Source organism: Bemisia tabaci, chromosome 1, assembly GCF_918797505.1.
Source record: "Bemisia tabaci chromosome 1, PGI_BMITA_v3".
Classification (NCBI taxonomy): domain Eukaryota; kingdom Metazoa; phylum Arthropoda; class Insecta; order Hemiptera; family Aleyrodidae; genus Bemisia; species Bemisia tabaci.
Genome location: NC_092793.1, coordinates 16,572,178 through 16,587,187, shown reverse-complemented (window position 1 = coordinate 16,587,187; position 15,010 = coordinate 16,572,178). Strand labels below are relative to the sequence as shown.

The 15,010-nt window shown below is 42.0% G+C and overlaps 1 protein-coding gene across 3 annotated transcripts in view; it reads left to right on the top strand.

Annotated features, from left to right (window-relative positions):
• The window catches only part of tei (irregular chiasm C-roughest protein teiresias), a 377,241-nt gene that overhangs the window by 288,452 nt on the left and 73,779 nt on the right, over positions 1-15,010 (top strand). For all 3 annotated transcript variants that reach the window (XM_072296993.1, XM_019055032.2, XM_019055019.2), the window contains one exon: positions 4,388-4,510. In XM_072296993.1, coding sequence (XP_072153094.1) covers positions 4,388-4,510 — 123 coding nt within the window. The remainder of the gene's footprint in view (positions 1-4,387; positions 4,511-15,010) is intronic.

Sequence of the window (15,010 nt, the reverse complement as noted above, 5' to 3'; positions counted from 1 at the left end):
GATTTATACTGATAGTAATATTAAGACAACGCATTAAATGGAAACAAACTTTGTGCATAGTATTTGCGTTCAACATTTTTATACACCATTTTTTTTTAGCATAAATACATCCAAATGTGTACGGCACACATGTACTTACATGCAGTACACACGTTACATGTATAGTCTGTGGGGTCGGGAATACCCAATATCGTGAGGGGAAATATTGGTTTTGACGGATTGTTCACTTGTGCAGGGCTCGGGTTACCGACCATTTTTATTCACAATTTATGGGCACATGATGACATGATGTGGTATATCGAGTGCTCTAATAAGGTAGTTACAGGTCAGATTCTTCTCCCTTTGTCCTTGTCGTTTCTTCTAGAGTGATAGTACGTCAGAAATTTCCTGGATAAGAGGGTTTCTCGTAACAAATTGCATTTAAAGAGGAACGGAAAGGCTGTGAAAGTCTATGGTGGACTACTAAATAGTGTCAGAATTAAAACAAGTCAGTTGAATTGACCACTTGCCTTGTCACAAAATTCGTTCGCTCTTCACGCCTAAAAACATTACTTTGTGACGGGGCAGCTTTTGTCGTGTAAAAGAGAGCTGTGTCCCAACTAGGATTCTACGTATCGTAATTCATTCTGTCTTGCTGTAATGAATCCAACTTCTCAGTTCGCAAATTGAAACAAGCAGTAAGCTCCAACGCATTCGCGTCGGAAAGCGGCTCTGGCGACGGTAGTTGTAGTCAAGAATGAGGGCCTAGACACATTTTGTCATTGATGTACAATCCGACAACTGTCGATTCATGTTTTGTAACTTAGCAGATTTACAAAGCCGGTGTATAAATGTGTATTGGCCCTTGATATGCAGAATGCATGGCACTATCACTTGTTGTATACTTTTAACGACGACTAACAACGAAGAACGAGGCGCTACAGACAAGTCCGTCCAGGACAAGTTAAAACAAGTTAAAAAAATTCACATGAGCCTAGTGACGTAGGTTAAGGGGCCCGTTCGCCAAAACTAATCGGAACTTTATGAATAAATTGCTCCATTTAAAAATCAAAACAATATCGAATTGCGATATATTACACGGATAAGATAGGGCTAAGCCGGCCAGGTTGCCCTAGTGGTCAGCGCGTCTGACTCTAGGCCAATAGGTCCCGGGTTCGAATCCCGGTGGTGGCGACAAATTTTCATGGAACTGACGAGTGGATCTGCAGAAACAGATTCCACTCGGCCTTAATCCCTGAAAATTTGGAAGCCTGGAGCATGGATGTGCTTAATCCCATGATGTCTAAGGACAATAAATACTGTCTATCGATGGCTGTAGGTTCCAACGGAATATAAGCCACTAAACCAGCAAAAAAAAAAAAAAAAAAAAAAAAAAAAAAGATAGGGCTATGTCCTGTCGTAAGCGGCGACATAGAGTCGATGTCATTTCAATAATTGCCCCGATGGCCACGATAGTTGTTAAACGTTTACGGTTTCCTTGGTAACCTTTGTTTGCTATCAGCTGATATCGAGTAATATGCCTAGGAAGCTCCAACCACTCGTTGCCAACCACTGCATTCTTCCAAAAAAACCGCGAAAACTTTAAAATTCAAAATTTCAAATTTTGAACGTAAAGTACATTTTTTCCATCACGAGATTAAAGCACAGACAAGTTTTGAATTATTGACTGTATCACCATGATTCCAAAAATACACTACACAACATAGCATTGGCTAACAATAAAACAATACGCAATAAAATAAAGTCATGACAAGGTACATAGTCGAAAATGGCGCCGATTCCCATCAACCAACGCGCGGTCTCTCCAATGTAACATGGTCCATTGATACTCCCCAGCTGGGACCGTCCGGAATAGCAGCTCTAGTGCAAGCACCAGAGCTGCTAACACCTATTTTAAAATCATTGTCCGGTGATTTCAGTTGCTTAAAACTCCTCTTCATCTACTTTGTCGTCAAAAATGTTTTAATCGTAAATTTTCTTTCAGTCAACATTGAGCCTAAGTAAATTTTTAATTTTACTTTTACAACCGAGAGCCCCATTAAAATTCGATCATTTCATAGATTTCGGAGACAATGACGTACATTCTGAGTTAAAATGGTTACTATTTGACGAAATCTGAAGATAAGGCGAAAGAATATAATGAACGAGGGTCCTCTCTTTTTATGGGAAAATGATGATCCTCAACTTCTAAGAATGTCACAAAAACGGCTTCATTAGCCCGCATTACTGCAACTTTATATTTTCTTCCCGTTTCTTTCTCATCTCGAGCGTGCAAAGTTTCCCATCCCCTAACGGGCAGAAGTTACCCCCGCGGACGCATTTCTTGTTATTTTTTCCGTGTATTATTGCTCATCCCTTCTTCCTCAAACATCCGCTTTGATTTATCTACTTTATCAACTAACTTGTCCGTGATTCCAGGGTAATGCGGGAAAAATCGCCGGGGGAACTCCGACCAGGGGTGATATTTCAAGAGTCACTTAAAGAGGGCGTGTCAGAGCCCCGTTCAAAACTCACTTTTTATCTGCCCATAATTAATTACCCCGACGAACACAGGACGTCTCTCTTCATTCCCTTGAAGCTCCGAATGGAATAAGGGAGAGAGGCGACTGCCAACCACGACTCGTGCACGCAGCGACGAAAGGAGACTGCAGCCATTAGATCATTGAGAAATGCCCGTCCATAAATCATAGGGGAGGGGCCCCGATCGGTCGACAGGGAGAGGGGGGGGGAGGACGATGAAACGGTCAAGTTGAGCGTATAATCGAACAAAAGTATAAACACATAAAGCGCGCTTGTATGGCGCGACACCGAAACAGCCTAGTTAACTCGGAGAGGAGTAAAGTCGCAAAAATAGGGAGCGCTGACATCTATTCTCCAGGAGGGGTGGGTGGGGGGACGCAACTATTCCGTTGAATGCGTCGGCCGGCGCCAGACGGAAGAGTTTATCATGAGTCGCACGCGGTAGCCGAACCCCCTCCCGTGCGAGGGTGGACCGCTTTGCAGTGCGTTCTGCCTACCCGCCGCTTCGAGGGCGCTGGGATGGGGATCTCCAGACGGGACTGGAAATTGGGTACCGATTTCCGTGGCGCCGGGTCTCGAGGTATTTGTCTAACCTCGCCATGCGAAAGAGTGGGATGATGGAAGTGGGTGATTTTTGCTCGGGCGCCGAGGGGAGGGATGCAATTCGGCCTGATGATCGAGGGGTTTTGCGCTCCGCTACTCTGAGGCCACCTATCAATGGGGGTCGCTCTGATCGAGGGAGGAAATTGGGAGTTCTCTCGTCCAAGTTTTGAATGTAAGAAGATGAAAAATGCGCCGGCATTTTGTTCGGACTGTGCTCTTGGACAGGCACACAATTTTCTCGCTTCTGTCTCTTTTTAGCCGGGGCGGATCATCTGTCTAAAACTGAATTTTTGTAGCCGTTCATGAAACGCGTAAGGGTGAAAATCGAATTACTCTAAGCTCTTCTTCCTCCCCGTAATGCATCCATCATACATGTCTGCGCCCCCGTAGCAAAAATTACGTAACGCTCAGTTTGATTATCGCCTCCTGAAAGTAGCGTTTTGTGGTGACTTGGGGATGGAATTACCATCTCGCTTTGATTTTCCGTTCAGATTTGTTGAATAATTGGAGCTGTGCGCCCATTTCAGCGTTAAGTTTCCCAGCGTGAAATGTTATCCTTCTCTGTAACTTACTCTCATAACGCTAGTTAAGTCACCCCCCCCTCTCTGCGCCTCCGCCCTATAGCGTTACGTAATTTATGAACGGCCCTGTTGGACAGTTTGCTGAATTTCGATTTGATATTACTAAAATTTAAGCGCTCATAGAAAAAGAGATGCTTTTCCACAGGAACTCAAAGTTGACTAATTGATACGGGAGCGTGGAGTACTTTTTAAGGAAACTGTTGTGACCAAGAAGGAAGAAAAAAAAAAAAAAAAAAAAAACAAAAACACCTAAAAAGTCAAACTAACCTGGACATTTGTTAATTTCAAATTTATACTTCAAAAAACGCCCTTTTGAGATCAAACCAGTTTAAATTTTTCATCCATCTTGATCAACAATTGACTTGACGCTCATGACAATAGGAAATCTCAAACTGCAATTTTCTGTAGTCAACTCGATAAAAATCGCTCTATACACAAAACATCACCTTTACTTCCGTAGACGAAGGTAGGTAATAGCGGATGGTCATAGATTGCTCTATTTGACGTGCGAGAGCGTATTTCAAACAACTTTTCTTTCATTATAACATTTCAAAACCTTTATGCTATGAGTTTTGAGCATTTTCAACTATGAAGAATAAGTTTTCTACGTTGGCACGAATTGCCATTTAAATAATTAAAAAAAGCTTTTGAATTATAATTTGAATGTTGAATTTTTGTTTCAGATACTCCTTCTTTTGGAATTAGTAGAATACCAGGGTTCGGAACCCCTCTCACTGTGGGTATCCCTGTTTCATTAAAATGTGATGTAGACTCTAATCCGCCATCTACGCCTGTTTGGCAGAAAGGTAAGAATTTTCCTTTTTTTATGCTTATCAGTTATTGCGATTGTATATTTTCCTGGATTGAGTTTTAGGTACCTTTTTTTTCTCGATGATTTTTCCTTGGATTTGTATTCTACGCACGATTAACATTGAGCTGATTTGTCTCATCTTTAGATGTTTGCATTATCAGTATTGTAGTGTCTCGTGCGATCTGTCACATAGCAACACTGAGAAAATAACTTACGTTGCACCGCCTGAATTTCGGTTCATATTTAATACTAAAGTTTTTTGGTTCACTGAAGCGAAGTCTCTGCTCATAAGATTTAAATTTTGGTCACCTGAACCAAAGCTCGTTTTTTTGACCGAAAACTTTAGTTACCTAAACCGGAAAACCTGTGTTTAATATGGGCCGAACATTTGATTGGATGAATTTTGTTTTTAGTTAAATAAAATTAACTTTGTCGTCCGATGGCTAAGAAAATTTTCTGTGAATTCAAAAGTAGCTTCATTGAATGGAACAAATAACAACTTCTTACCCAAAAGTGTTTTTCTTTACAGAAAAAATTGCCTAGCAAAAAAAAATTCGAAAAAAATTTCAGGTCTCTTAGAAAAAAGAAAAAAAATCAGAGACAAATTTTGCTTTTTATGCAAAGCATCACCATTACCATGTTTTCTAGTGCATGTGCAAGAATCCTTTGCGTTGTGATTCAGTAGCATAGCGAACAATAATTATAACCAATAGATACTGGAGGGTTAATTAAAAGCTGCTCACAGCAAATAACTCCCGAACAGCGTTGCCACCAGGCCTCAAACCCATTCTTCAGATCTCATGGTGTTGTTCCAATTTGTCTCACCACTTGTTAACGTGGCTCGTAAATTAGTTTTCGACGCGCGAGTCCCCTTGCGCGAGTTAGAATTCCCGCGCGAATTTCTCCCCTCCCCCCCACCCACCCCGGGCGAATTCGCGAAACGATTGGAGCTTAGAATAATCGAGCGTTGCTATGAATCAGCTGCGGTCCAAACTAATAAACTCTATCCGCGACACCGTCAGGGGTCATGAATCCTCTTGCGGTGACTTTTTTTGCGCCGATCTTTGCCCAGGTAAACCTTGCTGAACGAAATGAACACTGATAAAAAAAAAAAAAAAAAAAAAAAAAAAAAAAAAAAAAAAAAAAAAAAAAAAAAGTTTGGTGCAGTCGCAATATATATCAGAGACCCCACTGTAACAATCTAAACCATGTAGTGGAGCGTGGTAAACGTTACTTTCGGAGGTCAACGTTTTTCTTTGCCTATTGATACACGGAAAAAAGTGATATTGCTGATTTGAAAAAAAGTATACGACATGTTTCAATGCAGATATTACGATAAAACAAGCTAATTAAACAACCCTTGTGGTTAAATTAGCTTTCCGCTATTGTAAAATGTACATTTGAAACATGTCGAGTATGCTTTTAACAATTTAATTGTTAAATCAGCAATCCATTTTTTCCCCGTGTATCTGATGGACAACTTGTTGAGCATAAATCCACCAATGATGACTGATGAATGTCGGAATGAGCACTTTTTCAAAAGAGTATTTGTAAATTAGGACACAAAAACTCATGAAGTAAATTGACCAGCTCAGTTCACTTTCCAGAAGCTCCAAACCTGCGGCCCATTCATAACACCAACGTCTCTACACCAGCACGCGATCGCCCTTTATTTCCTGGAGCTCTCCTAGGAATCTCGGCTGATCAAAGTTGAAGACAATACCCGGAAGTTGGCGGGAAAAGTATGCGCGAAACCACCTCAAAAGTAGGTAACCGAATTGGCGAGCTACGACTTTTTGACTTCGAAGACGGGGAGCTAAAAATAATGGCGCAAAGTTCTGAAACACCCTGCCATGCCGCTCTGTACCCTCCAAGCCAGCCAACAGCCCCCCTCCACCCCCCTCACCCCCTTCCGTACACTTCGGGCTCTTTATCAGAGCAAGGAGAGTCAAAAAGTTCCCAACGCGGCCGGCCTTGCTGTGAGAATGTGTGTTTCTTATCGCTTGTGAGCGATTAGTCTAAGCTAGATTTAATAGTGGTGAATTTCTTTGATGCCTCAAGTTTTCTACCCTTATGTTGCCAATTACTCCAAAATTCCACAAAGGGCCATTCAAGTATTACGTAAGCTGCTCAGAGGAGAAGGGGACCCAGCTCGATCTTACGTAAGCCTCCCCTCTTTAAGATAGATATAATATTCTTCAATATAATTTTTTTCAGGTATTTTCACGTCGCCACTATTATTTTTCTGCAACATTTTGGGTGGAGTCAGACCAGTCTTACGTAATTCAAAAGGGGAGTCCCTTACGGGTTGCTGTTAGTTCGTCTATACTTACTTCTTTTGTCCGTTGCAACTACCCGCTTACACCAATAGAATTGTTCCATCTCCTTTCCTTCTGAATCCTCCTGATTTATCTCCTTTGTATGTAGGTTTGTCTATGAATTTCATTAATCAGCCCACTGGACACCAACTATCAGATGACTAATGCGTGATATAGTGAAGATCACCAATATAATTCCGAGAAATGTTCATTGGTCGATGGAGAGCATTGTACAGGAAACTATTCGTGTAGATCCGACAACGTTGCCCACCCACCTGATTCGCGGCGCCTTCCCCGTGTCATGAACATAACTCACGGGGAAGTGTTGCGGGTTGCGGCACGTGAGCTGGCAGGCGCGGGGAGGGGGTGGTGAAAACAGCCGAGTTTGAATTGATAAGGAAACGCACGGCTAAGACGGGAACGTCGACTTGCGGCGCATTGAATTAAAATAACTGAATAGCGAATGAATTGCACGAATGAATGACTTACCTACGCCCCCCCCCTCTACCCGCCCCCACACCACCTCCTCCCCTGAACCTTCAAACAGCCACCAGCCGAGTTTCCTTCGAATGCGTCTTAATTCTACTGAATTCGGCAGCTCCAAGTTTATGCGAAGTTGATGCTGGAGTCGAGGCGATTTTGAATGGATTTAACTTCCTGCTGCAGTCTAAAAAAATAGATTCCGTGAAGTGAGTTTGTATTATAAAGGAGCACAACTAAACTGCATACTGCAAAATTTGAGATTATTTATCCCTGCTGTTGGTGATTTTGCCGACGTGCGGTGAAAGTAGTCAGAATAAAACTGAAATGTTCAAAACAAAGGGAAACAATTCATTTGAGCACAATTTTCTTTGGAAAGATATCGATAGCCAAAGCACATGATACAAAGTGCAAGGTTTTTTTTTTTAAAATAAAATGATGACCAAGATAACTTGCTGTAAAAAAAACCTAGCCGAGCCAAATTATTTTTGTTGAAAATATTATTTATTTGCAGATTTTTATTTTTTATTTGTATTACTTTTTTTTAGAAACTGGGAGATTTCCGTAAGGCTGGGCTTTGTCCTCCACCCCCTCGTATGACCCCGTAAAGTAAACTCAGAACACCCTCCCTCGAGTAGATCACATCATACTTGAAAGGCCCTGTGCATCGTTTTGAATTTTGCATAACTTGATAATATTTTTTAAAATGAGTCTATTTTTATGCCAGTATATCATACATAAACAGGGCAAGGAAGGAATAATGACGAAAAACAACAAGAACAACTATACGGGCTGAACAGAGTCCCAATTTAACGGCGAGATCGAATAACGCTCTCTCTGCAAGCACATTAGTCGTGTGATGAGCTCTCCTCATGAGAGCAAGCACAAGTGGTCGGTGTATAAGTAACACGACGCACAATGGATCGAGTCAATTAGAGAGGTCGGACATGAAATTTTGCGACTAAACACTTTACCCAATTTCTTTTACCCAATACCTAATTGGGCCAACAAATTTTATCCAAGGTATAGTTTGGCCAAATTTTATTATCCAATTAAAAATTTAACCCACCCTTTTTTAATCCACGTTCTATGTAAGCCACAATATTATTCATTATATACATTCCTCGTGTAACAGCTGACTTGTCGGACGTTGCTAAGGAAACTTTTCAATTGCAAAATTTGAAAGCTGAGGACGAGAAAATATTATAACCTGTAAGAAATGAGTCAAAGACAAACTCCAAAATTTTTAATTAAAGTCTACATTTGAAATCCAATTTTTACTTCAAAATTTTCGCGACTTTTTTAGAAGCTTAAAATTTTTTTAAATAAAATTATAATTTAAAATTAATATAAGATACAGAAGCAGCTGTCACACAACTACTAGGAGGGCATGGACATCTTAGAGACCCGATAAATTCAACGTATGTTCGAAACCAAAGACGCGTTGAGACGATAGTTGGAAATTACGAAGAATACAAGCAGCAAAACAATGTCCGTACTTACTTGCGGGCGATTGCTAACAATCTCAAGCAAAGGGCGGATGAGACTCGGACAGACTCGGAAGGCGGCGATGATTAGCCACATCATGAACAGACAGCATGTAAAAGTATGAATTTAATTTTTCCCACAAAATAAATATTACCTTGGACCAAAAACTAACGTGGACTAAGTTAACTATTGGTTAAAAAACTATTGGTCCAAAATTTTATTGGACAAATTTCAGCAACGGACCAAACAATTGTTGGACCGAACAAAATTGGGTAAAGTGTCTGGCCACCGACTAAAACTGCAAATTTTGATGTTTTCTGCGTCTTATTTCAAATTTCAAGGGGTGGTTTTAGTAGAAAATCTCATGAGGAAACCTTTGGAACCACTTTTAGAACCTCTAGGTTTCGTATAAACGGAGTTATAAGCGTTTAAAGTCTCCAAATTTTGTCGGACCTCTTCTATTGACTCGATCCACTGTGCGACGGAGAGCACAGGGTTCTCAGCGAGTGTTCCCTTGTTAGTTGATAAGTGAGTTCATCGCCCCTTCGCGGGGAGGAGGAGGGGGTTAATCGCGGAAAAACTCAGGACTCGCGAGTGGTCGTGAATTGCCACCCGCCCCGCATCGTCGATCGGGTGGTGGGCGAGGGTTGTTGTCCGAACCCAACGAAGGAAATGTCGACTGAAACGGAAGGCATTCGATCTTCGAGGAATCGATAACTCATCTTTGACTAGTTTTTATTCTAAGTGGAGTAGGTTTTCCGCGAGGCGTCGGCTCGAATGAAAATTGGATATGAAGTTTTGATGTGCCCAAGATTTATCACAAAAATTTACTTTCCTTACTTTATAGACAGTGTTTTATCTTTGCAGTAAATTTAAAATGTGATGAGCAGGCCTTGAAGAAAGAACTTACTTGGCATGATAAGTAGACTTATCAATATACTTGGTTTCCTTTCAACAAATTGAAAAAGGACTTACAAGATTTTGGAAAACTCACGGGAAAAAGAGGCAGGGGTTGATAGCTGATATGGGATTTTCCATTTTTTGGTAGCACCCCAATTAATGGTTGTAGGATCCCACTAAATTAGATTACTAACCTAAATGTTGCGGTACTACCATTATTAATTGGAAATGCCCATATCATCTAACAAATGGAGAATTTGCTCACAAAAATTTTATTGCTTCATCTAAGAGTGCTTAAAGAGCTGATTTCACAATGGTTTTTATAATCGTCTTCCGATAATAAAGTAAAACTAGATTTAAAAGTGAGAAAATGCATCGCCTATTGACGTCATCTGGCGGAATTTCCCATTTACACACGTACTTTAGCAGATTAGATCATTTTGTCAAATCTTCTCCAATAATTGTTCAATTCATGAACTAAGGGTATCCTCCTTTTTAGTTCACTGAGTAGTTGCCCCCTCTACATGATATTCATAATTTCAGACACTTGCAAATTGAGATAGTACTACATTTTCAAGGGACGATCCCCAACACTTTTTTTCCGCACCGAAATCGAGACGGGACCATTTTGTTTTTAAAGCCATCCAAATATGTAATTTGAGCATCCCTTAGTTGAGGGGTCGTGAGGCCGAAGAGAAAAATAAATCCGATGCAAATTGAGCTGAGGTATGGGAGGAGGGTAGGGTGTGCCTTATTTTTGAGTTTTGCGAAAATCAAGTTGGTCAACCCCTAAAAAGTTTCTATGTAGTCTCTAAATGAACCCCCTAAAAGGAAAAAATTTTAAAAAAATTTTAACCCGTGCCTCAAAGGGCCTAAAGGGCCTAAACCCAAAATTCAAAAATTTTGGCAAGCGACACATCAATTCTGAAGGAAAATGGCAAGTTACGGCCCTTTTAGGGCAGAAATTTTGTCCGTTTTGCCGTATCTTGAAGCGTAAGGTCACAAACGGCCCAATGACGACGTGAGGCTATGGGCTGGCGGGGCGCGCCGCGGCCGGCCCGCCGCTGAGCGTGCGCGCGCGGCAGGGTTGCGCATCGCCGCTTTACACCGGCGTAGAGGAACGAACGGTGGGGTGGGAGGGGGATATCCGGTGGAAAAGCATCCACATTTTCTATCCATAATGAAAATGCATTATACTTTTTCAATATAGATGAGGAAATATGAGCCATACAAGGAAGTGATGAAAAGAGTGACAAATACATATATAGTTTGTACGGTTAGGGGTGTAAGTGGGGAAAATTTGCCGTAACTACAGAACAGCCCTGAAAATCTCCGGGAAATAAAAGCTGCTATTGATGAGAGGTTTGCATGAGAGGTTTAATTAAGGACTAATTAAAAAGATAGGTGCGATGTTGTCGAATCGTAAGCCCTTTACGCGATCAAAAGCGATTAGTGTAAATTTAATTGGAAAAGTTTAAGAAAAATTTGATGAAAGAAAATTGCCCCAAATTCGGGAAGTGCTTAAAGTGTTTTTCTATCATGTGAAGTGTTCGCACATGAATGTAACAGTAATTCCAATATGGAATGAAAAATGTAGAATCCCTGTGATACATAGTGTCTATGTTTACCCTCCTTTTCATTAGCGCATTTAACGTGACATCAATTAGAAGGTTTTATACGAGAGGTTCAATATGGCTTACCCACTTACATTTTCTGGTACTGAACACCCCCCCCCCCCCCGCCACAGTTACTTGCTATAATCAAAAATGTAATATTAGTTTCTCGAAAAAATATGATTTAATTTAGGATTTGAACCCCACTCTTTATAACCGTGGGCAATGCCCTTGACCACTCGGCTACTGGGGAAGATTTGAGTAAATGAGGCTAATGTGTCATTTAGCCCCCTGGGTGAGGCCAGGCAATCAACATCAGCTGTAAGTTGGCGAAGCCAGATTGAACCGATTGAATAAAACTTTCTAATTGATGCCGCGTCAAATACACCAATGAAAAGGAGGGTAAACAAAGTCTTATTGATGTATCAAACCTTCAGTGATTTCATAGGAAATGAAAAAACTTATTTTCTTCCGTTTGGCGGGACTCATAAGCGAGCGTGAATTTTTCCTGTCGAGAAACTCTCTCCTGGGCGCGAGGTTTCTTCTTGTCTGCTCTCCTCACCTCTGCTGCAAGGATAGTATCCTTCACTGTGGATATTATGCATTCTCATTCAGGTTTTCGCTGAAGAATTAAAAATGCTTTATCCTCTTCATTTTCCATGATACCAAGAGTATTGCATAAAGCAATGTCGAATAACATGTCGATTTTTGCCGTAAAATCAGTCTCCAAATTCTCTTGAACCAGCAATCGACGGCTAGTATTTTTTGATACGCGCCTCCACTCCTCATAAAAATGCAAACATTTTTAAAAACATGGACACTATGTATCACAGGGATTCTACATTTTTCATTCCATATTGGAATTACAAGATCAGAGGTTTTCGACGCACCGCCATTGACATTAATGTGCGAAAACTTCACATGATAGAAAAACACTTTAAGCACTTCCCGAATTTGGGGCAATTTTCTTTCATCAAATTTTTCTTAAACTTTTCCAATTAAATTTACACTAATCGCTTTTGATCGCGTAAAGGGCTTACGATTCGACAACATCGCACCTATCTTTTTAATTAGTCCTTAATTAAACCTCTCATGCAAACCTCTCATCAATAGCAGCTTTTATTTCCCGGAGATTTTCAGGGCTGTTCTGTAGTTACGGCAAATTTTCCCCACTTACACCCCTAACCGTACAAACTATATATGTATTTGTCACTCTTTTCATCACTTCCTTGTATGGCTCATATTTCCTCATCTATATTGAAAAAGTATAATGCATTTTCATTATGGATAGAAAATGTGGATGCTTTTCCACCGGATATCCCCCTCCCACCCCACCGTTCGTTCCTCTACGCCGGTGTAAAGCGGCGATGCGCAACCCTGCCGCGCGCGCACGCTCAGCGGCGGGCCGGCCGCGGCGCGCCCCGCCAGCCCATAGCCTCACGTCGTCATTGGGCCGTTTGTGACCTTACGCTTCAAGATACGGCAAAACGGACAAAATTTCTGCCCTAAAAGGGCCGTAACTTGCCATTTTCCTTCAGAATTGATGTGTCGCTTGCCAAAATTTTTGAATTTTGGGTTTAGGCCCTTTAGGCCCTTTGAGGCACGGGTTAAAATTTTTTTAAAATTTTTTCCTTTTAGGGGGTTCATTTAGAGACTACATAGAAACTTTTTAGGGGTTGACCAACTTGATTTTCGCAAAACTCAAAAATAAGGCACACCCTAGAGGAGGGTCTGGGATGATCGAAGATGGAAAGCTTCGAGAGCTCCACCTTACGAGTGGAATTGAAAGATGCGAAATTTCTGGTCGGTGATTAATTGGCCCGCCCGCATGGTGGCCCTGGCGCTGGCGCACGGGACCATAGCGGGAGCCAGATCAAGATTGATACCGGAAATCGAGCCATCCAGACCGTTTTTCCTCTCCATTCCGCCTCGCTCTTGTTCCTTGTTCCTCGGCTCCTTCTTCCCTCGCAGCTACTCCTTATCTTACAGGCAATCTACCTCCATCCCTGTGTTGCCGATATCTACTGACGGCCTTAGAGCATTCAGCTTAACATGATAGAAAATAAAATATTCGCGATTAACAACTTCATAGGCGGATCCAGACACTTCAAATGAGGGGGCGTAAAGGGGTGTCGGGAGGCTCTCCCTGGAAAATTTTTCGAACTTTGAAAGTATCTAACATGCAGTTTGAGTCACTTTCGTCATGACTAAGTACCAAACACAAGCGTCTTCTCCCTTCCACTCCTTCCTCTTTCTTCATTTCCTTCCTCCTATCTTTCTTCCCTTTTTCCTCCTCCTTTTTTCGGGCGAACGAGGGAGGGGGCGGTGTACGCCCCCCCCTACTTCACCCTGGATCCGCCTATGAATACATTTTATGTATTAGGATTACAACTACTATCAAAAATATACACCTTTATATATCGTGTGTTAACGTGATAAGTCGATATGAACAGAACTTTTTAAATCAGTACGTTGATATCCTCTCTTCTTTCTATTTCTCTAATCATATCTTTTTTTTCTCTTCTTCTACTCTTCCTCATACTTTCTTCTCTTCTTCTTTTTGTCTTCTTCCTCTCTTCGACCAACTTTTCTTTTCTCTCTCTCTCCCTCCTTCTCCTCTTTCTTCCTCCTCCTCCTTCTTCTTCTCTTTCTTCTCTTATCTATTCATTCGTCGGAGGAAAGGAGGTGGGGGGGGGGGGGGGGGCGCAAATTTGATGTTTGCCTTGGCGACAAATTCACATCAGAAACACGACGGCTGCATGGAGAGTATGCGACAAGGCAACGCCACTTGGCTCGTTTCGTTGGCTGCTGTGATATTTTTATTGTGGCACGAGCTATGAGTGTCGGGGCGGGGGGCGGGGGCGGCGGGGGGCGTCAATTCCGCAAAGTTGCTCCTTTTACGCCGAGAGAGTGCGGAAGAAGAAATTCAAGGAAAACATCCCGCTTGACGACTCGGCTCCGTGCAGATAAGTGAGTCAGTGCGACTTGCGAGGTGGTAAGGCGAATTGAATCGTCGCGCGAATATTCTAAGCTCAATTTCCGCCGCCATTCCCAGTGACAATGCCCGGATTTACAGTCGCCGCACCCGCAGCCGCCGCCGCCGCTCTTTCAAAGGTCATTGTGCACTTTGCACCGAGCGCTGCGCATTCGTCATCTCTCGTCATTCCTCCTCCAACTCCTGGGAAATCGCTTTGGCGGTATAAGAAAAATCAGCAATTGAAACGATTTCAGACGCAACATTGCACACCGTGTTGATGCGTCTCGATACGGAATTAGAAAGCTTTCAGCTTCTAATTTTTTTTTATTTTTCACTTCAATCTGAATAATGTGACCGTCCATACTTCAATTACACAAAAAAGAGTGTTCAGGTTTTTTCCCCCCCTACACTTCAAATATCCGACGAAGGATAATCCTGCGCTTTACCGTCCCTAGAAGCCCCTCCCCCTCCGCCCTGCATCCCTAATCAAGCCAGCTCCAGGTAACCGTTGTTTGAGACCATCAAACTCGGGTCACCTGGCCGGGAATCGAACCCGGGACCTCCCGATCATAGAGCAAGCGCTACAACCACTACACCACATGAGGCCAACCTTGGCCTGCTGTGTTGTAGTTGGAGTGGTACCGCAAACCGCAACATTTGGGTCAGTAACCTAATTTATTGGGGTAATACCACAATTATTTCAGTACCCCAGAGTCAAA